The sequence below is a fragment of the Dama dama genome, chromosome 23 (assembly GCF_033118175.1).
Source record: "Dama dama isolate Ldn47 chromosome 23, ASM3311817v1, whole genome shotgun sequence".
Classification (NCBI taxonomy): Eukaryota; Metazoa; Chordata; class Mammalia; order Artiodactyla; family Cervidae; genus Dama; species Dama dama.
Window position 1 is genome coordinate 11,712,028 of NC_083703.1, and position 27,616 is coordinate 11,739,643.

The 27,616-nt window shown below is 44.2% G+C and overlaps 1 protein-coding gene across 14 annotated transcripts in view; it reads right to left on the reverse strand.

The window, feature by feature from the left end:
* Positions 1-27,616, reverse strand: part of KIF16B (kinesin family member 16B) — a 279,760-nt gene that overhangs the window by 127,366 nt on the left and 124,778 nt on the right. For all 14 annotated transcript variants that reach the window (XR_009689993.1, XR_009689992.1, XM_061125978.1 and 11 more), the window contains exons 13-15: positions 15,463-15,582; positions 14,370-14,421; positions 12,686-12,823 (exon numbers count right to left, since the gene is read on the reverse strand). Coding sequence is in view for 12 of the 14 variants with exons in the window: in XM_061125978.1 (XP_060981961.1) it covers positions 12,686-12,823; positions 14,370-14,421; positions 15,463-15,582 (310 nt within the window). In the remaining 2 variants the exon portion in view is untranslated. The remainder of the gene's footprint in view (positions 1-12,685; positions 12,824-14,369; positions 14,422-15,462; positions 15,583-27,616) is intronic.

The window sequence follows — 27,616 nt, forward strand, 5'->3', positions numbered from 1 at the left end:
ACCCACTTTCATACCTACTTACTCATATATACATATATATATATACACACACACACATGCCTATTTTTGATAATCTGCTGCTCTGTGCTGAAATATAGAGTATTTTAAGATGTTTTCCTGATGTTGGCAAGTATACTTTTGAAAGAATCCCTGGTTTTTGTCAAGTACATTCTTTCAAATGATGGAAATTAAGAAATTTAGAAAGTTGGAGGATTAAAAATTGCTTTTTAATCCTAACAATAACCAAAAAATTATACAGATGAGATACAGACCTCAAAATATATAGACAGACAGATACACACACATACATACGTATATCTCTAAGATCTGTGCATATACACAAGTACATACAAACACATGCATCGCTACAGATACCAGGTAGATAAGTGTACATACATGTGTGCATATATGTGCGTGTGTGAGTGTGCTACATCTCTTTCTATATATTTGAGTCATCTCTAATAAGGGAAGCCACAGCTGTGGTAAAGTCACCTGAGGAGAAGACAGAAAGGTGGGAACCAAGAGAGCCCAATGCCGAGTACCTAAAGCAACTCAGCTTTTAGTTGCTGAGTAGAAGAGGATGGACCCCTACAGAAACAGAGACGGGCCATCAGAGGGGAGAAGGAAAACCTCAGAAGTCAGGGAAGTCATGGTCGAGGTCTCTGAGTGCACAACTCATTCAAGAAGTTTGTGTATTCTTCCATATACTTGACACATGAATCAGCTACACTTCAATAAAACAAAACAGAAAAAGAAGTTGTCTGTATATGAAGAGAAGGAGAGTTTGTGGTAGCTGGAGGAGGGAGATGACAGATCCCATGGGATATTTTTGTTTAAAGGAGACTTTTGAGTATATTCAAAAGGCAAAAAGCTGAAAAGAAAGAGGCAACGAAGGAACGGATGAGAGTGACCGGCTGTGCAAGGCCTCCGTAAGAGACCCAGTGCCTGTGTTCCGCCCGCAGTAAACCCTCGCGGGCTCAGCGCCCTCACCAAGCCCTCAACACTGCCTTCTAGATCTCAAATTTTCTAACTATGATTGACTCCCTGATCTGAGGTTAATGCGATTAATCACAGCAGATGGACTTTCTGTGATGCACTTAATTTGCATGTTTAGAGTGTAGCTAAACCTCCTTGAAATATATGATGGCATCTTTGAGATCCCTTGAGATCCTGTTAAATACTTGAGGACAGACAAATCCCGGGGAGTCTTAAAAGGGGATGGAGCAGGAACAACATTATAAAAGGTAGACAGACACTTGTTAACAGCAAAAACAGCTTTACTGACGTCTCTTGTGAATAAAACCACTGAACAAGGCTTCATAGGAGATTATCTTAATATTTCAGGCACGCTGAAAAAAATTAATCATGTAAACATTTCCAGTGATTTCTAAGCAGTGTCATGATAATAATCATTAATATCACTATTAATTACAGTCCTCAAATTTCATGTGAGATTTTTCTAATTCTGCTACAGCCCAAATAAATCAACTGTTTGAAATCAAATGGTGTCAAATAAATATTTCTGAGGCGATGGTGTTTGAATTATTTCACTCTGAGTTACCATTAATAAAAACATATAAGACAACTGTATTCCCAAAAGGGCATGGTCAAATGTAATATGAGCTTCCTGGCTGAAAAACAGGTACCATTTGAAACTCTGCTTCAGGGCTCCAAATTCTGCATTTAATCCTAGTTCAGAAAGCCCCTCCCCAGCAACTTCCTCCCCAATATATGCACAACGTAACGCCCTGCTCAACCACGCTCAGTGAAGGACAGGTTTTCATTTTCGACACAACAGACTTAGAAAAGCAGGGTGCGATGAGGGGGTGGGAGGGAGGCTCAAGGGGTAAGGGATGTATGAATACTCACAGCGTTGTACAGCAGAGACCAACACAATATGGCAAAGCAATTACCCGTCAATTAAAACTAAATCTTGAAAAAGTTTAAAGATAAAAAAAGAAAAGCTCTTGTCCGGAAAAAATTTTCTGGAATGGTATATCACATGAAAAGTTGAGTGAGGTAGAATAGGTGAAGCTCTTATTTCCTAGTTCAAGCTAAAAGAAACTTTCCTTGTGTGTGATAATTTTAAGTCATATGAAAGATCTTTAAGATACTTAACACTAAAATAAGTTAAGATGACAGCACCAATTAGGGGACCTGACTGAGTCTAATTTCCACTAACATGTGCCAATACTTAAGAACATTTGACATAACATGTCCTAGGTCTTGGACTCTTGTGACACAGGCTTTTAAGACACCTGAAATACAACAGTTTCCCTCTCTCAAAAACGGTTTTGGGCAGCAAGATAGGGAAGACTTAAGATTTGACATGGTGCTGGTGGAGGGTATGAAATTTTTACATGAACACTAACAAATTCTTATAGGTCACATGGCTTGGGGCTGACAGCTGGCTCAGGTAAGTGACATGCACTGGGCATGAAGAAGAGCAGGTATAAAGCATGTCAGCAGACAGCCCATTAGCATTTGTGAAGGATGGAAATGCATGTGACACCTTACAAAAAGCCACCTAGGCCCTGTATTCTCCAAATGTTCATAGTCAAATGTGGATTTACAACTTCCTGCTTTAGATAAACCACTTTTTCACTTTTTTTAATTTTTTTTACTTTATGGCTCAGTCATGTCGGACTCTTTGCGACCTCATGGACTGTCCATGGAATTCTCCAGGCCAGAATACTGGAGTAGGTAGCCTTTCCCTTCCCCAGAGGATCTTCCCAACCCAGGGATCCAACCCAGGTCTCCTGGATCGCAGACGGATTCTTTACCAGCTGAGCCACAAGGGAAGCCCAAGAATACTGGAGTGGGTGGCCGATCCCTTCTCCAGTTGATCTTCCAGACCCAGGAATCAAACCAGGGTCTCCTGCATTGCAGGCGGATTCTCTACCAACTGAGCTATCAGGGAAGCCCCTTGTTCGCTTTTGGTGAAGTGAAAATTGCAGATTAGATTCTAGGACTCTGGAGAATACAGAAAACTGATTTTCGGTCTTCATTATTGAGATTTCTAGCCAAATAACTGACAGGGATCATTTGCTCCAACTGTGTACACAGGTTCAGTGTGGAGCTTTATAAAATTTCAAGATGCACCAGTCCCACCCCTGCCAAAGCAATTTTTAGTTGCATGTGCATGGGTGTTGGGTGAGTGGGAGATGAATCTTTTCCTCTTAAAGCCTCAGGGGAGATACAGTAGACAATAAAATATTAGATTCTGCAGCACTGAATGGAAGATAGTACACTAAGTGGTCAAACTCTCAGCACAGTGGCCCCTCAGTATCCATGGGGGTTTGAGTCCAGGTCACCTCTGCCCCTCGCCACAGGCAGACGTCTTCAGGACACTCAAGTCCCTTATGCAGAAGGGCCTAGTATCTGCATATACCTACACACAGCCTCCGGTACACTTTAAATTACCCGAGCTTACTTAGAGTACCTAACAGAATGTAAATACTATGTAAATAGTTGTAAATACAATGTAAATGATATGTAAATAACTGCCAGAGCATGGAAAATTTCAAGTTTTGCTTTCTGGAACTTTCTCCCTGAACAGTTTTAATCTGCAGTTGTTGGTTGGATTCACTGGGATGCAAAACCACATACTGAGGGTTGACTGTCATTTTCTTTCCATTCATACCTAGTAGCTCATACTCTCTGTTACCACCAATACTGCTTACTCTCTCACTAACAATCTCAACTATCCAGCTCTTGCTTCCAACACCCACCAAGCTGTCCACATCCTAGCCTTCCTTCCAAAATGCCTCTTTCTCCCGTCTCCCTAAACACAGACAGTCTCCTAACTGCATCAACTCCTTTTCTTTACGGTTCACCCTCAAGCCTCCTCTGGGATATATAAAAACTGGGCTGCCCTTCACCTCTGTGAATGCGTTCTCATTCCCCTGCCTGGTGAGCACCTTCCGCAGAGAATCCATGCCCCCAGCCTGGGATCTGGGAGTGCTACAAACCTGCCAAGCCTCAGCCGCCAAGGCGACTTGGCCTCCTGCTACTCTGCTCCCCACCTCACCCACTTTCCAGCCTTTAGATAATTCTTCACTAGACACTCTGGCCCAAGTATATCTAAGTCACTTTTCACCAAGGACCATTATGACAAATTCATTCATTTCAGAGCTCAGCTTTGGGTAAATCTCTCCTTTCTCATCAGTCTGTAGCTGATGAACTCTAGAGGACAAGTTCTGGTTCTGCCCAACGTGGAGCAGCACCCTCCACCTCAGTTGTGAGAGATCACAGATAATAAATGTAATGATTCAGACAAGAGAAGAGAAGGGTTTAAAGAAACTGACAAACGGTTGTCTCCTGGGCCAAAGCCTGGGGCAAGAATGTGTGATTACCCTTGGTCTTCATACTAGAGTGTGCATCAGAGTCACCTGCATGACTTGTGGGGTCAAAAGAATCTAGATTGCTGGGCCCATCCCCAGATTTTCTGATTGGATGGGTCAAGGATGGGGCCTAGGAAACTGCATTTTGAAAGGCTCCCAGGTAATGCTGATCGTGCTAATCTGGGGACACACTAAGAACTGCTGGCTTTGGGTACAGTCTTAAAGAATAGTTAGGTCTCTGACACTCAACAGTCTCTACTGACGGAATCATACATGTGCAAGCGACAGGTGTCAGCTTTGCGGATCTCCAATTAGAGGAAGAGATCTAATGATAGCTTAAGGGCAAGTGCAAGGGAGTTGAAGGGGAGATGAGACATTGTGATCTGCTGGCTTTTTGTGAAGTGTGGAAGGTCTCTTTCGTTCTCCAGACATCTTGGCTAAACTGCTAAAGAATTCCTCTCCCTTTCTAGTTGCACTACAATTCTTTTGTAATTTGTCACTGAACAACTCATAGCAGCCCTTCAACAGATGAGAATGCTATCAAGGCTCCTGAGCTCCACTCCAGACCACCTGCTCCCTCCCAGAGCTGGAATACACACAAGTACATTCTGGCGCTGAAGCATGACACATTCAAGTGCACCGGAGGGTGAGGTCCCTGGACGGACTTGCCGCAGCACTGCTCACGGCAGAGGTGAGCATGCAACGGCTCTGACAAACCAGCAAGACCAGCGCAGTCCACTGATGCTGAATGGAAAATTCATCACGTTTAGCAACTATCACCTTTAGTATATACATACTGGGGTAAAAAGAAAAAAATAATTAAAATTAGAAAGAATAGTTCCTAGCAACTATAGGACAAAGGTTGAAATACATTTTTAATGATACCTCATTTGGTTTTTGTACATTTCATATTAAACATATGAAAAAATGGGGGGAAAAAAAAAAAACAACTAAGGTCTGAGACTCTATCAAAAACAACTCAAGGCCCAGGGATTAGACACCAGAGTCAATGCATCCTTTATTCTCTGGCAAAGGCCTCCTCTTTCTATGGAATCATGGGAGTGAGGAAAACTACACTTCGCAGAACACATCCATTGAAAAGCAAGGTTAGATGCAATGCTGCAAATCCTACCACTGTCCCTAGAAGGACCCAAGAAAGAGTAGAAAAGCTTCAGGTGCAGAGCTCTAGACATATACAATATAGATGTAATCACAGCTACTTCTCAGAGTATTAGCAAGTACTTTTCTTTCTAATGACTTTATCAGATTAAAACATTCCTGTAATTAAGGCAGAGGAACTACTATTTATGCAATCTGAATGAAGTTAAGGCAGTTGACTGATACAGGTAAAAAAATTTCCCCTGCCATGGTGACAATCTGCTAAACACAGATAAACCTCCTACTAGTTGACATTCACAAGTGTCTTAAGTGATTTTTATAAGGAAATGGGAATTACTACATGACGTGCTTTTTAATGGCACAGCCTAACCAGCACATTTCCAAGTGAATATTAATATCTAATGAGAGAGACATTTAAATACCAAGTATCAGCAATATACCGGGTCTTCTCACATGGCTCAGTAATACAGAATCTGCCTGCAATGTAGGAGACGTGTGCTCAAGCCCTGAGTTGAGAAGATGCCCTGGAGAAGAAAATGGCAACCTACTACAGCATTCTTGCCTGGGAAATCTCATGGACAGAGGAGCCTGGCAGGCTGCAGTCCATAGAGTCACAGAGATTTGAACACGACCAAGTGACTGAGCGTGCAGGCACCAGCAACACACCGGTGGTGCTGGCTGAGACACCAAGTCGTGTCCGACTCCTGCGACCCCACGGACAGCAGAGCCTGCCAGGCTACAGTCCATGGGGTTCCCCAGGCAGGAGTACTGGAGTGGGTTGCCATTTCCTTCTCCAGTGGATCTTCACCACCCAGGGATCAAACCCGGGTCTCCTGCACTGCAGGCGCATTCTTTACCAACTGAGTTACAAGGGGAGCCCAACAATATACTAGAGACTGGTAAAAAGATAGGAAGCTGCTAGTGAACCAGAAATCCAGGCAAATGCAGAGTTATATCATGTTATACTTTAATATCTGCAGTCTCTGTTCTTGATACCTTTACTTAAAAATAGCTTCATGAAAAAAAAGTTTTTAATTTTTTATAAAATGGCTTCATGAGTAAAAGCCAAGGTAGTTTTTGGAGTATGAATACCCTGCTGTTTTTAATCTGTGTCCCTGTTATTACTAGGTTTAAATAAAGTGCATATACCTTTTGGGGAGTTTGATCTTTTTTCCTTTAAATATGAAATCTTATAGCTGAACATCCTCCTGAATTCCTGCCTGATTAATCCCCTCCCCACTTCTCTCCAAAGGTTAACACTATTCTAAAATAGGCATGTCCATAAGATCCAGCAATTGCACTCCTGGGTATATATCCAGACAAAACCACAATTCTAAAGGATACATGCACCCAATGTTCACAGCAGCACCAGTTACAATAACCAGGACGTGGAAGCAATCTAAATGTCCATCAACAGATGAACAGATAAATAGGAGATGTGGTACATACATAAAATGGGATGTTACTCAGCCATTAAAAAGAATGAAATAGTGCCATTTGCAATAACATGGATAGACCTAGAGAAAAACAAATACCATATGATATCACTTAGATGTAGAATCTAAAATAGTATACAAATGAACGTATGTATGAAACGGAAACAGACTCACGGCATGAAGAACAGACCTGTGGTTGCCAAGGGAGAAGGGAGTAAAGAAGGGATGGTGTGGGAGTTTGGGATTAGCAGATGCAAACTATCCTATATTGAATGGATAAATAACAAGGCCCAACTGTATAGCACAGAGAACTATATTCAATATCCTGAGACAAACCATAATGGAAGAGAATATGTAAAAGAATACATATGTATAACTGAGTCACTCTACTGAATAGCAGAAATTAAACACAATATGTAAGTCAACTATACATCAACAACATTTTTGAAGAAGTAGGCATGTGTCTCATTCATATCTTTTTATTTTTGCTACATGTTTTTGTAACCACAAACAATATATCATATTTTCTCTGTTTAAAAAACATGTTCCAGTTCTTACTTTAGTAATCTTCAAAAAAAAATTTTTTTTTTTTTTTCAAGAAAATTTAAATGGAGAATTCTAACCCTCAATTTTCCGAAGAAAATTACACGTTTTCCCCTTGAAGGGATCTTACAGTCTCAAAGTGTGTAGGTTTTTTTTTTTTTCAAGTTACCATTTTACCTCTCTTCTGTAATGCCCTGAAACATAAAGTTGGCTTACCTTTCTCTGCCCTAAGACCTACCATGGCATTTATATTTAGTGCACTGTGTTTTAATGGTTTAGCATTTTTCTGTCAATTTCATTGACGTCCACACTGAGAAAGCTGCTGAGCAACAGAGTAGAATTCCAGAGGAACTCAGCCCATCAGGTCTGAAAACCATGCCACCAGGGTAATAAAACAATTAAGAGTGCCCTGAAGGGGAAGATAATCCTGACAATTTAAGTTAACCTTGAATGCCAATTAGGAATCCTGATTTCCTAGGACAAGTCATAGCTTCAATATGAAGTTCAAAAATTCAGTTCTAGCCATTCCTAACTCAAATAGGCATCTTTTTCAGACGGACTTGATAAGTTTTAAGATTTAAAAACCATTTAATGAAAACACTGCACAGGAGATGCATTTATTATTCACCTTCCATGCTCCATTCCACAAGAGAACCAGAGACATAATCATCACTACATAAACAGATGGCAATGGGATGATGAAGGAATAACGCTATTAGATAGCATCCCAGACTCAATGCGAGAATGTGAGTACACTTGGAAGCCTGGCGTGCTCTGGTCCATGGGGTCAAAAGAGCTGGACATGACTTAACGACTGAACAAGAACAATGGAATTATAAGCCATTTCCATGAACTAAATGAAAAAGCTAGTGATTCTTACAGGATGACGGGAAGATAACTCCAATACTAAATTCTAGGCTGTTCACATATGAAACAATATATGCTCTAAAAGTCCCTTTTTCAGTATGTAGTTTAGAACTCTGGAGGTCGTTTTCTCACAAAAGCATCATTACATATTACAGTCAGCTTCCAGGAAAATCCACAAGAGACTAAGCCATAACATGGCAGGCGGTCTCTAGAATCCACTCAGCAGCCTTCTCAGCATCCAGTAACCAGGACTGTGGGTGGTGTAAGTTCTAGAAGCTCCAGGGAAACAGGGCTGCAGCAAGCAACGCACAGGAGGAGATTGCCTGATGGCCGGACTAAAGAGCCAGGCAGATCCAGCAGCTGACACCGACATCTGTGGGCTATTTGTATTAAAGCACTGCTCATGCTAAAGAATGTCCCCAAACCAACCTCAACTACAACTCCTTCTCTAACTCCCTGTGAGTGATTCCACAGACACACCAGGCTGCATCTGGAAGAACAATGTTCTAAGAAGTCCTGGAGCCAGACACAGAATTCCGTGGGCCTCTTTTCCACCCGGTTTTAAATTAATATCTTCAAAGGCCCTTTGTGCCCAAAATGATCAAAACAGATGATCACAGAATACATATAAGAAAGGTTTTTTCCTTTCTGTTTTTGAGCAGTTAATGTATACAGCTATGTTCATAATTTTGTATACATGAATAAACACAGTTCAACAAGCACATAAATTAAAAATCTTCAAAGTTTTATCAGAGAAAATAGATGAAAATTCAAATATGAGAAGAGGCATAGTGAATAAACCCGTGTCAAGATGGAAATACATTTTTTTAAATGTGAGTAAACTGAGTGAAATTAGAATCTTAACTTGTCAAAGGACATTTTAATACAACAAAACAATTCTAAAATTTCTTCAAAAAAATTAAGAGGCATGAATAGCAGAAAAACTACCCAGATAAGAACAGAAATTATAACATATTATAAAATATATATTATATATAAATTATAAGTATTCTAGGACTGATGATGAAGCTGAAACTCCAATACTTTGGCCACCTGATGTGAAGAGCTGACTCACTGGAAAGACCCTGATGCTGGGAAGACTGGGGGCAGGAGGAGAAGGGGATAACAGAGGATGAGATGGCTGGATGGCATCACCAACTCAATGGACACGCATTTGAGCAAACTCCAAGAGACAGTGGAAGACAGGGAAGCCTGGCATGCTGCAGTCCACGGGGTCACAAAGAATTGGACACAACTTAGCAACTGGGTAACAACAACAACATAACACAACAAGCATTAAAACTGTGTGATATAGGCACAAAAGTAGAAATACAAGAGTCCTGGAACAAAGTAAAAAGCCAAGAAATAGACATGACTTTTTTTTCTAGGTAACCTAAGTTTCTTCAAAAGGGAGGTGGTGGGAAGGTTTATGCTAATGGTACACCAATGTGGGGAAAAATTAAATTAGATCTATACTTTATGTACCAGTGAACCTCAGAAGCATGAAATATTTCAAAATGATTCCAGAGGTGTACTCATGCATTAACAATGATACTGAAAACCAGTACAAGTTGCTCATAAAATTCTGTAACAGTAAACACAGTCAGCATCACAAGGGCACCTCCCTCTGACCTAACTGAGGGAGACGCAGCCAGCACAGAGGTCTCTGCTGCACAAGGAGACACATCCTTTGCCTCGCATCATGACCCCTGCACCACCCCCGCTGCCTGAAGCAACAGCAGCAGGACCCTCACCTGAGGTCCTGACAGAGGACAGACAGGTGGTCTGGCTGTGGTCCAGATCTAGTTACAGAATTTATTTGCAGTGTCATCTGTCAACTGTGTGCCCTCCAGTTACCCCTGTTGTTCACACAAGGGCCTGTGTGTTCCCAGATAGGGGCTGCCACTGAAGAGCCTTCCATGGTGATGTCTTGTCTGCCAGCCAATTATCGTGACTTTCTGGGCCCAGGGCAGAGACAGCTTCTCACCATGATTAACAGCACTGCCTGGCAAGCACTACTGCCCTTATTGCCAGGGCCCTTGCCCTGGCTGCAAAAAAGCAGGGAATGCTGCTTTGGTGATGATCACCAGGCTCTCACTGCGTCCTTTGTTTGGTCACCTACTACTGCTGACCTTGGGCCCTCCTGGCCAGTTCCAGGGCACCAGCTATCTCCCAAGCTCAACTAACCTTGAAACCGAAAAATACTGACAGTGAAAAGTGACGAAGACATCAATGGCTAGATGAATGGGTGGACAATTTGGAGATGGTTCGTGGGCAGGTGCTCCATCATCTGGTCTTAGAATGTCTCCGATGGACTCTGTACTTCCTAAGAAAGCATGATCACCTTTGTCCATGCTCCATGTACTCTGTTTCTAAGATAACACCTTGCAACTGATTTCTTGTATAATTTCACTAACACCAATAAACTACACGCTTTCCAGACCCCATCTGTACAATTCCTGTATCACAGATACAACATTATAGTATGTAAGCATGAAAAACTAAAACTATAAAAACTATGTATAATATACTAAAAAGAGCTTAAGATATAATGTCGACATCTCTCTTCCTTTCCTTCTTGCAAAGTTCAGCACAAAAGCCATTAGACAGGGCTGGACAAAGCAAGCATCAGACTGGGAAAGGAAGGCAGCTTCGGCGCAAGGTGAGGAAGGTGTCTGCACTGGAAGGGTGGGGGCAGTGGTGGGGCGCAGAAGTGTAATGCTCAGCGTGGGGCATCACAGCCTGAGCAAGAAGAGGAGGGTCCTAGAATGAGGGGAGGGCAGAAGCGATAGGATACTGCTTACATAACGGGAGTCCAGTTCATCACTGTCAGAAAAGCGGCTACAAGTAAGAAGAAGGAGAAAACTAGAAAGAACTCTAAGGTACTGGGTTGGAATTAGAGGCATTGGTATGAACTCCTGGTTAGAAATACAGATACTGAAATACAGATATTTCAATATATCAATACAAACAAATACAGAAGTATAGTTGTATATGTTATACACACAGACTCATTTTCCCTAACTCTGACGTGAGCAGCAACACTTCAATGAGCAATGAGCACATCTACTGCCCAGATCTTGGCTTCTAAATCCCACTCTCCACTAAAAGGGAGCAGAACTGGCTGATTCCAGAAAAGTAGAAGATGAGCCTGGAATACCTCATTTGTCAGAAAGTAAGGAAGTAATCACAGACAATAGGGACAAACCAAAAGAACACAAAAAACAACTTGAAAGAATTCCCACTGGCCAAATCCAGGACAATCTGGGCATCAAAATAAGCAATAATAGACAATGACCAAACTTACCAATAAAATAGCAACACGTGTAACCTCGCTGATTTAAATAAATGAACAAATAAATAGCAATAAAGGAAAGCTCTTTCTCACAGTAAAAAGCCAACTGATAAGTGTAGAAAGAAGAAAATCGCCACATAGCAACCATCGGAATAACAATTAAATCAGACCACCTCCCCTCCTCAAAAAAACCCAACTGATTCTCAAACCAGAGGGTGAAAAGTAGGAGCAAGAACAGAGTATTTATGATTCTGAAATACCTTCCTAATATCCTTATTAACTAGAAAGCGGGGGGGGGGGGGGGGGGGCGCGGTGGTAGATTAACTTTACTGTGAAGTAAGCAATCAGGTAACAAGACGTGAGAAAAATGCAGCATCATTTCTCTACCGTTTGGCAGTTTTCAAAACTGCCAAAGTCATAAAAGTCAAGGAAAGACCAAGGAACATGTCCAGACTGAAGGAGACTAGAGAGACGTGGCAGCTGAATAACGGACACTGTTGGGACAAACGGCCAAGCTCAAAGGGTGTCTGAAATCAGGTGGTGGGAATGCACCTGTTACTTCCTCAGTTTGGATGGCTGCATAATTCCTCCTGCTTGGAGGAAACACACTGAAGTACTCAGGGACCCTGAGCAAGTAACTCAAATATCCTTGCAAACTTTCTGTAACACAGAAATCACTTCAAAGTAAAAAAAGATTTGATACAAGATCCTGTGTGCTATAGTTATAATTGGTCATAAAAAGAATATAAATAAGGTAATAAAATTATTAAAAGAAGCCATTGTGTTAAGGTCTTGCACCTGAAGGGCACTTTTTTAACTTAATATAATTCCTTTAAAGTCACAGTTCCATAGTAGCAGTAACTTTTAAGCCACAACACAGACGTTTAACTCAACAAGACGATGGGCATTTTATAAAGAAATACTCCAGCAAAACAGAAAAGAGCCTAATGAAGCTAACAGTCTTCATCCTTTTTATACCTAAACAAAATAATTAGTCCCAGGATGCACACGTTCCCCATTACCTAGCCAACTTGTTTTTAAGAAAAGACATGTACGAAGAACTGAGAACCAAAAGCCAATACCTTGATTGAGGTGTGTGGCCTCCGTGATCTGAACGCCGTTCACAGAGCACTGGGACCCACTCAGGGGGATCAGAGTGACCGTACCCCCAACATTCTCAAAGATGCAGTGCTCACTCTCCAAGTCGAGGCCGTGAAGAACTGAGAAGGGAAAACAGAGGAAGAAAATATGTCCTTTGGTACCTGGCGCAATGATTCCCAACCTTCATTTATTTTCTCAATTTGAACTGTGAGGGGAACACTTATGTTTAGTGAGAAAACTGAACTTCACGAGTTCACAGTGTCAACTGACAGAATCAGCTCTTACATGTCACTCAGTGGGGCTGGATATCACCGGAAACAAAGGACTTCATCTTCAGGAAAAAAACAGCTGAGTAACGTGACTTAGCTGATTACCACTGAGACGCTTTGCGTGAGTCTGAATGAACTTCCTCCTCCAGTTACCCGAAGGTCCCAGTAAAATGGAAGGGGCAGATGGCCCCGTGGTTCCAGGACTTACTGTGACCTCACTCTTACTGACGCTGCATTCCTGGAGCACAAACCAAAGGTGAAAGATGAACGTGGGAGGGCGTGGATCTTGGGAGGCCCAAGAAGTCTCCAGAAGTCCTGAGGTGAACTTGACCTCCACAGAGCTCTCAGAGCATGTGGCTGCCAAGGGCTACCTGCTCCCACCCAACCACCCTCCTGGTGACACATGGCCAGGCAAAGACACGAACACCCGTCACACAAACCTACGCAACTTCAGGCACAGTTCCTGGCCAGCTGCTCAGAAGCACAAACCAAACTGCTTCCACTATGCTCCCCAGACCTACACTGTGAACAGAACTTTTCTGTTTACAGAAAACACCTGTGCTGGGCACTTAGCATCACGAACAACAAACCCGAAGGTCAGCACATAACTTAACGATGAGAAGAGGAGGCCTGCTGGCTAGTTTCACCCAGAGACTTCCAGGAATTGGTTTCCAGCTCTCCCAAGTTCACGATAAACAGTAAATACACGTAGACTTGAGTAACAGCTTACACTGGGCAAGAAAGCAAGTTCATTGCCAGCATTTCTGAAAGCCAGCTGAAAAGATACAATTCTTCCCCCGCCAATCCCCACCTTGCCTGCTCCACCACACAAACAGACACACACTCCACCATCACCACATGCACGCTCTGATTTACTCTATAAAGCCTGGCAAGACCTCACCGGGCTCAGGGGTTACAGCGCTGGTTAGCCGAGTACCGCACAGAGACTGTGGGAAAAGCCAGGAGATGCTGCTCTGCGTGTGTGAATGCTGGGCATGTGTGTATCTTCTGTCCTCGCCTATGTGCAGGTACGTGCCAAGTGTGAAGGATTTCCCATCAAAGGATCGTATATCTTTTATCTGTACCTATTAGGATGTCTCCACTGCGACCAGGGGTGAGTGGTTTAAAGAACAGCCCGCCTGAAAGACGTGGCTGAGGACAGAAGGCACGTGGGGTGTGGGGAGAGGATTCGCAGCTCCATTCTAGTCACTAAACTAAGCATTCAGTGTTGGTCATTTGAGCCGAGTTCAAAATTATGGAAAGACACATTCTGATCAATGTTGTATTTGAAACGTTTCCTTTTTTATAATTACTTCAAAGTCAGTTGTTCAAAAGCAAGTTCAATGAATGATTTCTTAAAAACCACTGGGGAGAGGAAGCTGATAAAGATTCTCACCAATATCTTGTTCTGTCGAAGCATCTTCTCTGCCGACATGTGTCTGACCTTCCTAGGGAGAAAAGCCAAGCAAAATTTATTAGTAAGAACATGAAGAACGGTCTCCTCTCCATCTTTCATGGAAGCCCCAGAAACCTGCTGACAGGTGGGCGAGCTCTGGCCCAGGCAGAGTCCCCTGAGGCTCTGTAAGCACAGTGCGTGGTGTCCAGAAAGGGACACAGGACTCCTGAGGCTCGGGGCTCAGCAAGGCTGGCCTCCTGTTTCGGCATCAGTAACCTGCCTGTGACTGCAATTCCACAGCTATTCCCAATCCTTTCCAACAAATCTCTCCTCCAGCGGCCAGGGGTTTCTTTGTGTCTAAAGATATGGTTTAGGGGAGCCCGCAAAACACAGTATGATACTCTTTCCATTCTAAGTCATGGATCAGAGAAAAGATACTGAAGTCAAGGTTACAGAGCCCACCACTGATGCAGATGAGGAAATTCTTATGTTGTGAAAGGGCTACTCTGTTTGGGAGCAGGCCCAATAATGCAGGCGGGACCTGGTGGTTCAAGAATCTACCTGCAACGCAGGGGGCCCTGGTTCAACCCCTGGGTCAGGAAGATCCACTAGAGAAGGAAATGGCTACCCACTTCAGTATTCTTGCCTGAAAGATCCCATGGACAGAGGAGCCTGGTGGGCTACAGTCCAAGGGGTCGCAAAGAGTCAGGCATGAGTGAGTGACTTTCAGACACAACTTCATAACTAACCTGAGGGACCAGAAAACTGTACATACAAGCAATCGCAGTTTAGGTGCTGGTAGCCTTTCTTCCTAAGTCTGTCTTTTTGTTCCTTACCTCCCTCTTATTGGTTCTACAAATTAGAAGGCAAAGGGAATGGATCTTCATTTAGCTGTAGGATGACATAAAACAGGAATTCCTAATACCAGAGAATCCCAATGAACCAGTGAAAATCCCCAAAGAGCTTGAGGATTTGTTGTGCATTCTTTACTGTCACAGAGTGTTCACGGACACGGAGTATTACATTACACCTTGCCAGTGTCCAAGGGAAAGCAGAAACCAAACTGAAAAGGTTCCAGGCAAGCAGTTTCTACCTTCAAGTGATACAGGATCATGCCAGTGCTCAGGAGGTCGTCATAGATGCCGATCAGATGGGGCAGCTCGGAGTCCAAAACAACCCCAATCCCTTCCTTCCTTAGGGCCAGAGTCTGTTCCTGGAATTAGGAGGGAAAGAAAAGGAAGAGGTTACTTTGGGAAAAGAGAACTTCCTGTTAGGTGCTCACTAGACTTTACACAGGTTTCTCCACTGGGTCAGTGGAGAAAGAATCCACCTGCAGTATAACAGCCGAAGGAGACAGGGGTTCGATCCCTGGGTGGGGACGATCCCGTAGAGGAAGCGACGGCAACCCATTCCAGTATTTTTTTTTTTTCACTCTGGTATTCTTGCCTGGGAAATCCCATGGACAGAGGAGCCTGGCAGGCTACAGTCCATGGAGTTGCAAAAAGTCAGACTGACGGCACGAGCATGAGCATGGAAGTGTTAAAAATGAGCCATGTTTTTACTGCTCATGAAAAAAACTGCAAGAAAAAAGGATCATAAACTTCATGCTGAAATCCTGGCATATGGTGGCAAAGTGAGCTTGGAACATATAAAAAGCTCAATATAAAATGAATTACATTTATTGTCAGATAAAGATTTATATACATATGTATAAATGCACATACACACACTCACACGAAGCTAAGCTCAAATCTTGCCTTCCTGAGGAAGGGGTCCAAAGACCAGTCGACTACAAGGTAATCTTTCTCCCACTTCAGAACCTTTATTTCACTTAATACCTAGATGTCTCCTGATTCACTGGTTCTTCTTGCCGGTGACTAGGGTCAAACTCCGCATGTCTATGACAGCAACCCCTTCCTGTGCATTAACTCCCATGGACCAGAGGTGGCTAACCCTCGGAGCCCTGCACCACCTTCTACCCACTGACCATTCCCACCTGCTAAGGGCTCCCACCAACCACCGCCACCACTTCCCTCGGCCCTGCACCGCCCCCCAGCTACCGCCAACTTCTCTGTGCCCCTTCACAGGGAATCACCTCCAAAGAGTTCCCTACTTGTGGTCCTCCAGGTCCTCCCTGACTCTTTGCTCCCAGGGACTCAACTGTCTCCTGAATTTACTAGCAATCTACACAGTCATCCCTGTAGCAATTTACTAGCAATCTACACAATCCCCCCCTAGAGGGGGCTGGTTCCAGGACCTCCTCGGATGCCAAGATCCAAGGATGTTCATATCCCTTATGTAAAAACACATGATTTGCATATATTCTACACACATCCTCGCTTATACTTTAAGTCATCTTTAGATTCCTTATAACACCTAATACAATGTAAATGCTACGCAAGTCATTGCAAACATAATGAAAATGCTATGCAAATATTTGCTGGAGCAAGGCAAATTCAAGTTTTACCTTGGGGAACTATCTGAAATTTTTTTCCCCCAAACATTTTTGATGAGCGGTTGGTTGAATCCATGGATGTAGAACCTACACACACAGAGAGCTCAACTGCATGCTAATGACGCTCAAACCTTAAGTTAAGGGGAAGGCAGACCTCTCCCTTAAAACTCCCCCCTCATGTGTACAAACCTCCCTGCCTTGATATACCTGTCGCAACGCCAAGTAGGCAGCTCAAACTTAACACCTCGAAAGATCAATCCTTGATTCCCACTGCCTGCCACACCTGCGCACTAGCCCTTCTCAATAAATGCCAATCTTTCTTACAGTTGCTTGGGCCAAAAACTAGGCTGTCCTACTGTTTACAACAGCCAAGACGTGGAAGCAACTGAACGTCCATTGACAGAGGAATGGATTATGGAGATGTGATACATATATCATGGACTATTAGTCAGTCATTAAGAAGAATGAAATCATGCCATTTGCAGCAACATGGATGGATCTGCTGCTGCTGCTGCTAAGTCACTTCAGTCATGTCCTACCCTGTGTGACCTGACAGATAGCAGCCCACCAGGCTCCCCCGTCCCTGGGATTCTCCAGGCAAGAACACTGGAGTGGGTTGCCATTTTCTGCTCCAATGCATCAGAGTGAAAAGTGAAAGTGAAGTCGCTCAGTCGTGTCTGACTCTTCGTGACCCCATGGACTGCAGCCTACCAGGCTCCTCCGTCCATGGGATTCTCCAGGCAAGAGTACTGGAGTGGGTTGCCATTTCCTTCTCCAATGGATGGATCTAGAAAATATTATATTAGGTAAAATGAGCCAGACAGAGAAGGAGCAATATCATATGACATCCCTTACATGCAGAATCTAAAAAGAGAAGATACAAATGAACTTATTTATAAAACAAAGATTCACAGACTTAGAGAACAAGCTTACGGCTGCCAGGGAGAAGGATAGGGAGAAGGGATAGTTAGGGAGTAACTAACACTACACATACACTACACACTGCTATATTAAAATGGATAACTGACAAGGACCTACTGTATAGCACATGGAACAGTGCTCAGTGTTATGTGGCAGCCTGGATGGGAGGGGAGTTTGAGGGATACATGTGTATGTATGGCTGAGTTCCTTTGTTGTTCATGTGAAACTAACACAACATTGTTAATTAGCTATACCCTAATACAAAACAAAAAGTTTAAAAAAAAAAAAAAGCTATCCTTTGCACATGCCTTTCTCTAAACCCTTCAACACTCAGTATTGACTCTAGCTTCAAAATATGCGCCCAATCCAACAACAAACCACAGCACCACACTGCTCCCAGGCCCCAAGCACCAGCACCTCCAGCAAGATGGCCGCGGTATTTCTGGTTGCTCCAGCCCGTGCCCAACCCAGGGTCCACGCTCTCCTCTGCAGCCAGAGGGATGTTAGGGCAGGCCACTCCTCTGCCGGGGTCAATTATGCAGCCTCCTTTGCTCTGCCAAAGCCAAAATCTTTGCAAGGTTCTACGAAACTCCGTGTGACCTCACATCTCCCTGACCTCCTGCCACTTGCCCCCAGCACCCTCCTGCCCGGGAACCCCAGCTCCCTGCTGCTCTCCAAACCTGCTCCCACCTCAGGGGTTCCTAAGGGGGTTCCTTTTACTTTTGTGGCCACTGTTCCCTCTGTTCTTATTTACTCTTTCCCTTTCCCGACTAGGTTTTCCAATCTTGGCAGCACCAACATTTTGAACCAGATGGTTCTCCGCATGCAGGGCCGCTCTGTCCACTGTAGGAGCCTTAGGAGTGTCCCTGGTCTCTACCCTCCAGGTGCCAGTGAGACATATCCCTCCCCCAAGGCTGTGAGATGTCCCCAGACACCGAGAAATGTCCCCTGGGGAACGAAATCTGCCTCAAGAGAGACTGAAGCAGGAGAGACTTGCCTTCAATGCACACAAAACGTGGCCCTCACTTCCTCAGGGCTCTGCTCCAAAGCCTCCTTCCCCACCACCCCATTCAAGACAGCAGTCCCTAATCTCCTACCCCGAGTTGTTTCTCTCTTAGCAGTTACCACTCTCTGCACGTTATATAAGAGCTTATCCCTTGTCTCTCAACTAGAATGTAACCCAACGCCTAATTTCATGTCCGATACAGAGATGCTCCTCAGTGAGGATCTGTCAAATGAGCGAATGAGTGGGCAGACACTAGGAGAAAGGCAGGCAGGAGGGTCTCAGGGATGAGACTGGGAGGCCCTCAGGCCCATCTGCCCTGAGACAGCAGACTGGAAACCCAGGTTTCAGGGCACAGGCGGAAAGTGGACAAACTCCAGCAGAATGAGGTGGAAATACCAGCCTGCAGGCCGGGCTGGGCTAATGAGACTGCGCCCCATCCCAGAGCACAACACCAGGCTCAGTGACCACAGGCCGATGGGAGCCGTGGAGGAGCCAGTCCCGTGCTGCTGATGGGGGCCCTGGGGCAGGGGTGCTCTGAGTGAACACCTCCCTCACCCCCTCATGCGGCCGGACATGCTGAGCACACTGCAGTTCTGGACTCCGAAGCCCAGCACAGCCAGAACAGAGCTGGCACTCCTCAAATCCCTGGATCAAATAACTGCATCCTGTGTCATTTAAATATTGCATCAGAGCCTCCACCACACGCGTGCAGAGCTGGAGTCAGGCCAGAGGGTGACGGAGCGGAGTGGAAAAGATAGATGGTTAAAAAAAAACAAAAACATAAAAATCACCACTTGAGAGAAAGCAATTTAATTTAACAACCATTAAATAGATACACAGAGGAAATGACCAATGCATAACTTAGATTCAAGAAAAGGAAATGAAGCGTATCATTGTTCTTCAATTACTCCTCTTATCAGCCGAGCTCCCTCACCAGGCCCAGAACATCAGGCTGAGAGGCCGGGACTTCATCTTCCCTATTCACCACACCAAGGCCCTTGGCAAATCCTGACTGAAATGAACCCTCAATATACCGACCCCAACTCCTGCTTCTCCGGCAGAATTCATGCTTTTTCTCTTGCCATAAAGTGGAAAGTTTGTGGGTTTTTTTTTTTTAAAGATATATATTGCAGTGGAGAATTTAATCATACAGCCTCATTTCATAAAACAAGGTCCTCCCTGGCAGGCCTGGTAGCTGTGAACTGTGACAACACTGCACTCAGGGCAGGCGGCTCCCGGCCATGGACTGTGCCCAGTCGCCAGGCTCTTGTGAAAAGGAGAGGAGAGACTGTTCTCCGAGGTCCAGACACACAGTATTACCCTTCTCCATCAAAGTACACAATAACCCAAAAAGGAGAGTGGTAGGGGGGGGTGTTTTAAACTCTCACAGCTTCCACTCACTCAAACTAGAGAGACTGTTTAGGATACATCCCGGCATAGTTTAACATTGTTTTTTAACCCACTGGAAAACATGTTCTTTTTCCCTCCTTAAAATAAGTCTCATACATAGATTTTAAAAATCATTTTAAATTTGTAACTTCAGAGGCGTTAGGTCAAAAGCATTACTTGTCTCATCCCCAGCACGTGCGCGCACACACACATACACGCACATTCTCTCTCCCTCTCACACACACACATTTTCTTCCACACATAGAAGGGATAAAACCTGAATTAACAGAAAGTCTCTGAGGATCGGAGGTGGGGGCAGATGAATTTATGATTAACACTGCCCTAAAGCTCTATGACATTCAAGCTGCAGTCACTATATGATATTATAAAAGTGTCACCTCATAAAACTAAAAACGAGGGTTTAAATTATTGCTTGAGTGAAAAAGTAATTTCAGACAAAAATATCTATCACGTATAAAATATTTATTGAGTGGCATCTACTGTTATACATAATTGATGAAACACCTCTTTCAGATAAGATGGAATATTTAACAGAGCAGAGCTGGCAATCCCTTTCCCAACACCAGGCACACGGGGTTCCAAAGACAGAATGTGGTCAAAGATGTATGGATGCACATATTCTGTATTGAAACAAAGCTTCTGACAACCAGTGTTTGAATAAAAAGGAAATTATAGCCTGACAAAAAGTATAAGAAGATAGAGTCCACTTAAACATGATGCTCATCACATTTCCAAAAATATGTTCAAAATGATTTTCTTCAACCCTGAATCTAACACCTGTGTCAGGGACTTCCCTGGTGGCCCAGTGATTAAGGAGCCACACTTCCAAGGCAGTGGGCCTGGGTTTGATCCCTAGTCAGGGATCTAAGATCCCACATGCCTTGAGGCCAGAAAACCAAAACAGAAAACAGAAGCAATGCCGTAACAAATTCATAAAGGCTTTTAAAACGGCCCACATCTATAATAAAATTTTTTTAAAATCTTCAAAAAAAAAAAAACCTGGCCCCAGCAGTGCCTCCTCTGGCATGACGAGGGATTCAGGTGAGGAGCAGGCACAGCTGCCAGGGTTACAGTGAGAAGCCACAGGGCCTGGCTCACTGGCATGTCCCATGTGACTCCACACTCCTTCGTTAGACTCAGCAGGAATTCTCCCTGTTTTCATCACAACCACATCCTTAATATCTAGCCCTGTGCCTGCCAAAACACAACAGCCTTCCCGAAAAAGTAGGTGAAAATCAAGACAAAAGCTTGTCAATAAGAAAGCTTGTTTCTCCCTCTTGAGAAGCCTTCCTGAGAGCTAGGTCTTGCCTGGGAAAGACTGGGAAAGCTCTGGCAAGGTGTCTGCTCCACCTGAACTCAGAGTTCCAGAGGGACAGAAACTGTTTCCACACACCGAGTAGGTGGGTGAGCAGGGCTCACCAGGCACCCAGCAGTCACTCAGTCACTGCTGATTATTTGGCACTGTAAGTAGTTGGTTTTACATGTTTGTTGTTGTTGTTGCTAGCCAAGAATTAAAAGCCAGGCTTTTTTTCTGGTGAAAATTCTGTTTATGAAGAATCACGCGTTTCACTAACTAGAATTGTGTGGAACTGCCTCACAGCAGACTGTGCACTTAACTTCCGCAAACCTGACTATAACAGCAGAAGAGGAGGGGGCGCCATGATGGGGGCTTAGAGAACCTGGCTGGCTTGCGTATGAGGAGGAGGGAGGGAGTCAGGCGGATGGGAAGACTCTTATTAAAAATAAAATTATCTTCTAGCATAGATGCTTTTAATTAAAAAAAACACACCTGTATGTGATTTCATTTGAACTTAACAAAAGGAAAAGCAACTGAAGTATTTGTTGAATTTTAACCAGCTGTGCCTGAAACCATGTAGGTTTGTGTGACCAGTGTTTGTGTCCACTCCTGGCCATGCATCACACACAAGCAGGTCAGGGTGGTCAGGCGGAGCTGTAGTCAGCTTTGCAGAAGTTAAGTGCACTCTCTGCTGTGAGGCCACCCCACAAAAACCAGGAGCCACTGAGAACTCTGAAAACAGGGACTGGTTGACACATAGAACACAAACCTGACTAGGAAGAGGGAAAAGGGAAGTGAAATTAGGAAGGAAGGAACAGCCTCATAGACTCTATGTGACAATTTGACTGACTAACCTTAAGACTCTTCCAACTGTTTTATATGCTCCTCTTAATGAGAAATAAGGAAACTGGAGAGTTTGCAAGAGTTGCAAAAATCTGATAAATATCAAAAAAAGATTTTTATTGCTAGGGAAAAAAAGTCCTGACACTTCCCAGTAATACTTTCCAGACAGCTCATCAAGTAGATATTGCTGACTTATTAAAAAAAAATAGCTCACCAATTTGACTAGCAAATGTTGTCAAGTAATTTGCATGTTTCTTTTATAATATACAAACGGTAAATAGCCACAGTCAACACAAACCAATTAGCTCTGAAATCCTGAAAGTATACAAACTGGCATTCACCCAGAAGCTTCAGTTTCTTGTATATCCTTGTGCACAAAGAAGAATCCTGTCCATGTAACTGAGGAAGGAAATAGCTGCCAAGATAGCCAAAGTCGATGAAGCTTGTACCTGTCAACTGCCTGCAACACCATCCCACCTTCCTGCACCCTTTGTTCACATAACCTGGCCCGGCAGGGATAAAAAGGAGTAAAGATCTCCACTTTCCTCCAGGAAATAACTTTTTATTCTCACTGTGTTCCCAGAGAGCACAATGAGGTGAAGAAAAACAACCTTTGCTGCCTAGAGGCACATCCACGTCCCTGCAAGGCTTCCTGGTAACGTGTAACCTCCCTGTGAGAGCTCTACTGATGCTCCTGGACTCCTAAGATTTTAATTACAAACACAGGGAAGGGAAGGAAGAGCCTGTGAGAATCCAGGACTGACTGGAAATACCTGCACTGAAAGCGTCAGGCAGGTACCACAGACCCAGACAGGCCAGGGAGGGCTGGAAACCACCCTTGTCCCAATGAGGATGAAGGAGAGAGATGGTTCTGGGGAGAAGAAAGACTTAGCAATCCAGCGGCTGAAGAAGGAAAGGAAGGATCAAGTGGGGCGACCTCGACGTCACCCTGACCCTCCCTGTGCCTCTAAGCCCCCTGCGAACCCTCAGCAGATCCACCAGCTCTACCCACACGGCGGCCGGACTCGTCCGGGACCATAGGTCTCCACGGCCGCTGCCACCCCCACCGCCTGCGTAGTCTCTGACCGCCCCCGGGGGGTCCTTCTGCTTCGTCTCTTGCCAGCCTGCACTCCGTCCTCCACACGACGGCCACGGTCTTCTTCCCACAACGCCAAGGGTTCGCACACAAAGCCCTTCAATGGCGTCTCGTGCGTTTAGCACAAAATGGCGCCCGCCGCTCGCCTCCTGGGGCCCGGCCCACCGCCTCACTCCGCCCGCCCCACCCTCCACGGGACCCCCAGCCTCCAGCCACAGGGGCCTCCTCATGCCCAGCGGGGCCTCGGCACACGCTGTTCCCTCTGCGGAGAAACTCTCCCCCTACATCTGAGCTTGCCCCTTCCTGTCAGCCAGCCCGTACCCGCCGGCTGCCTGCTCTCTGAAGACCGAAGGCCCGGCTAGTCAGGCGGACGAGGCCCTCGCTCACAGAGAGCTCACCTCCGACGGGAAGAACCGCACCCCTCCTCTCCCTGACCCCAGGCACACCCCGCCATTCCACCCGGCTTGCTGTTTCCAGAGCACTCCAGTCTCCCAAAATTATGTGCGTTTATTGTCTGCCTGGCCCCCCGGAAAGCAAGTACTGGACCCAGGACAGTAAGTCAAGCTCAGGAAACAGGAGCGCAGGTGGGGGGCGGCGAGGGGCGAACTACCGCTTTGAGCCCAAGGCTGACCCTGTCTCGCGTCAGTCCTATGGGCACACTCGCCGCCTGGCAAAAGCAGCTCCTGAACCTCAAAGGAATGCTTCAAACGGCCAGAGACATCAGAAGCTTGTAAGGGAATGTTGCTTGCATATGAAGGTTGGATTCCAAAAGACAGTCATCATAAATAATTTAACGCGTGTTCACAACATCTGTACCAACCGTCAGAAAGTTGATGTCATGTTGGCACCTATTACTGCTGCTAAGTCGCTTCAGTCGTGTCCGACTCTGTGCGACCCCACAGACTGCAGCCCACCAGGCTCCGCCGTCCCTGGGATTCTCCAGGCAAGAATACTGGAGTGGGCTGCCATTTCCTTCTCCAGTATTACTAATACATTATAAAAACCGAAGTAGGAATGCAAAAACCTCGCTCCCTGGCCCCCCGCCCCGAAACAATCCATGTTATAGTACCCGCGGTCAAGACAGGACAGATGGTGAAGAGCTCCGGACTAACCAGGGCAGAAGCAAGAAGGGAAGAACCTGACAACCTCCTCGCCTCCTCCCCAGTACTAGCAGATAGACCTCTCCGGGCATTCCAGCCACTACAGTAAACAGAACTAGTGTTGTCCTTTCAGTGAACAGAAGCTCTAGGGACAGTTCAATTTCCATCACACCTCCCAGTGAAGAAACATTCTTGATGTAAATTCTGAACAGCTAACTGCTGGCAGGCAGTTCAGAGAGATGCTACGGATATCTCTCCGATGAAACCGGCCTTCACTGGATGAGCAAATCACCCAGATGTCAGGATTTAAATTATGCAAAATGCATAATCCCAATTAAAGAAATTACGTGTGAAAATATGCAAGAGCAAATTTCCTTGCATTAATATTTAACTAGCCTTTTTAAGTAGAGCAGGATCTTGTGATCACAAGAACTTTAGTGTATCTGACCTAAACGGAAGCCCAAAATACTCAGGAAGGTTCACCAGAAGGATCTAAAAGGGCGTGTTTTTTGTTTTGTTTTGTTTTGTTTTTATCATTTTTATACAGCACGAACTTTAACCCAAGATGAGAAAGCAGAGTGAAAGGATCACTTTAAGTGACACATTGTAACCCAGAAAGCTCCAATCTGACATCAGCCTTAAACTTCAATCTTATAAAGCTGGCTTCCTCATTGTTCTTACCCACAGAAATATGTCCCACTTGTCCCCACCTCCAGTCTTTGTTCCTGGGGCAGCTCTCTAAATCCTTCCTCTCCTGAGTCCTAGCCATCCTTCCCCTCCCCCAGGAAACACCTAGAGTCTCCTCACGTCCACAGCGGATCCTTCCTCTCAATGACCACAGTTATCTGGCCTGATCACTTGCATCTTAGTCAAAAATGACTAGTGTCTTTACACCCATGCCCTGCTTGATCAGTAGGTCAGTCAAGGAGTTTTTTAAAACACCATGCCTGACCCCTGCAGGGGCTTCCCTTGTGGCTCAGCTGGTAAAGAATCTGCCTGCAATGCAGTAGACCCTGGTTTGATTCCTGGGTCAGGAAGATCCCCTGGAGAAGGGACAGGCTACCCACTCCAGTATTCTTGGGCTTCCCTTGTGGCTCAGCTGGTAAAGAATCCGCCTGCAAGGCAGGAGACCTGGGTTTCATCCCTGGGTTGGGAAGATCCCTGGAGAAGGGAACTGTTACCACTCCAGTATTCTTGCCTGGAGAATTCCATAGACTGTATAGTCCATGGGGTCACAAAGAGCTGGACATGACTAAATGACTTTCACTGACCCCCAGCAGTTCCTTTCAGTAAGCATCTCATTTAAAGTTGGACCTGGTAAGGGTATTTTCTTAAGTTCCCAGGTATTTTGCATCCATAATTTTCTGTATTCCCAGTAGGAATGAGCCTCTGATCTGCTGGGTGCACTCAGGATTTCTGAAGGGAAAGTGCTGTACTTCATTCTCCAGCCAGCAGAAGAATCTGCAACTCGTTCAGCTCACACGAGCATCTGCTACTACCTGCCAGGTCAACTTAAAGCTGTCTGCTATATTATACAGAAAATGTCTTCAGCTTCTGTTTCAAATGTGTGTGAAGGATATATCAATGATTCAAGTGTGTGTGTGTGTATATGTGTGTTAGCTTGGGCTGCCATAACAAAATACCACGGACTAGATGGTGTAGACAACAGAAATGGACTTTTCACAGTTCTGGAGGCTTAGAAGTTCAAGATTAAGATGTTACCAAGAAGCCTTATTCTAGGGCTCCTCTCTTGGCTCACAGAGAGCCGTCCTCTCACCATGTGTTTTCATGGCCTTTCCTGGGTGTGTGCACATCATGCGGGGGAGAGAGAGAGGTAAGGCCACAGGCCTCCTGGATTAGGGTCCCACCCTTATGACTTCATTTATCCTTTCCTTAATTTCCTTCAAGGGCCTTACCTCCAAATATAGTCACACTGGGAATCAGGGTTTCAACAAACAAATTTTGGAGGGACACAATGCAGTCCATGGCAGGGTTTGTGTGTCTAATATATACATCATATACTTATAAATATAAAATATATTATAAATGCAATACATGTATTGAGGTAGATGGGAGAGACAAGAGAGATACTGAGCCTAGTAGAGATGTCTCATGCAAATTAGAAACAGAGATTATTGTCTCTGGGCAGTTTTTTCTTTATACTTTTTCACTTTCCCAATTTTCTATAACAAACACACTTATAATAATACAATGCAGGTAATAAAGAGTTTTTAAATAAAATAAAGGAATATACTTCCATATGAAATTTCTTAAACTTAATTTACTTAATTTATTCCAATTCTCATTTAAAATATATTTTAAATAATCTCAAGTAATCTCCAAGGCCGAGTTTTACTGTATGTTGTATAACATTCTGAAGCTGGAATTCTAAAATGATAAGACAAACATGCATCAGCCAAACTGAAAGCCCAGAGACCATTTCTCCAAACACCCTCAATATGGAAAATCAGGCCACAGCTAACATACTGAGTAGTGAAAAGCTGATAGCTTTCCCTCCAGGATCAGGAACAAGACAAGGAAAAAGAAATAAAAGGCATCTAAACTGGAAAGGAAGAAATAAAAGTGTCTTTATGTGCAATGACATAATATTATATATATAAAACTCAAACTCTACCAAAAAAATCTGTTATAATTAATAAATAAATACAGTAAAGTTTCAGGACACAAGGCCAATATACAAAAATAAGTCACATTTCAATACCCTAATAACAAACTTTTAGAAAGAGAAATTAAGAAAACTATGACATCTACCTTGCATCAGAAAGAACAAAATAACTAAGAATAAATTTAACCAAGGAGGTAAAGGATCTGTACACTGAAAACTATTAATGAAAAAACTGAAGATACAAATAAATGAAGAGATATTCCATTCTTATGGAATGGAAAAATATTGTCAAAATTTACAGGTCCATTCCACTCAAAGTGATCTTCAGGTGCAATGCAATTCCTATCAAAATTCCAATGGCATTTTTCATAGAAATAGAAAAAAAAAATCCTAAAATTTGTATGGAGCCACAAAAGACTGAACAGCCAAAGCAATCTTGAAACAGAACAAAACTAAAGAAGGCATTATGCTTCCTGACATCTAACTATATTAC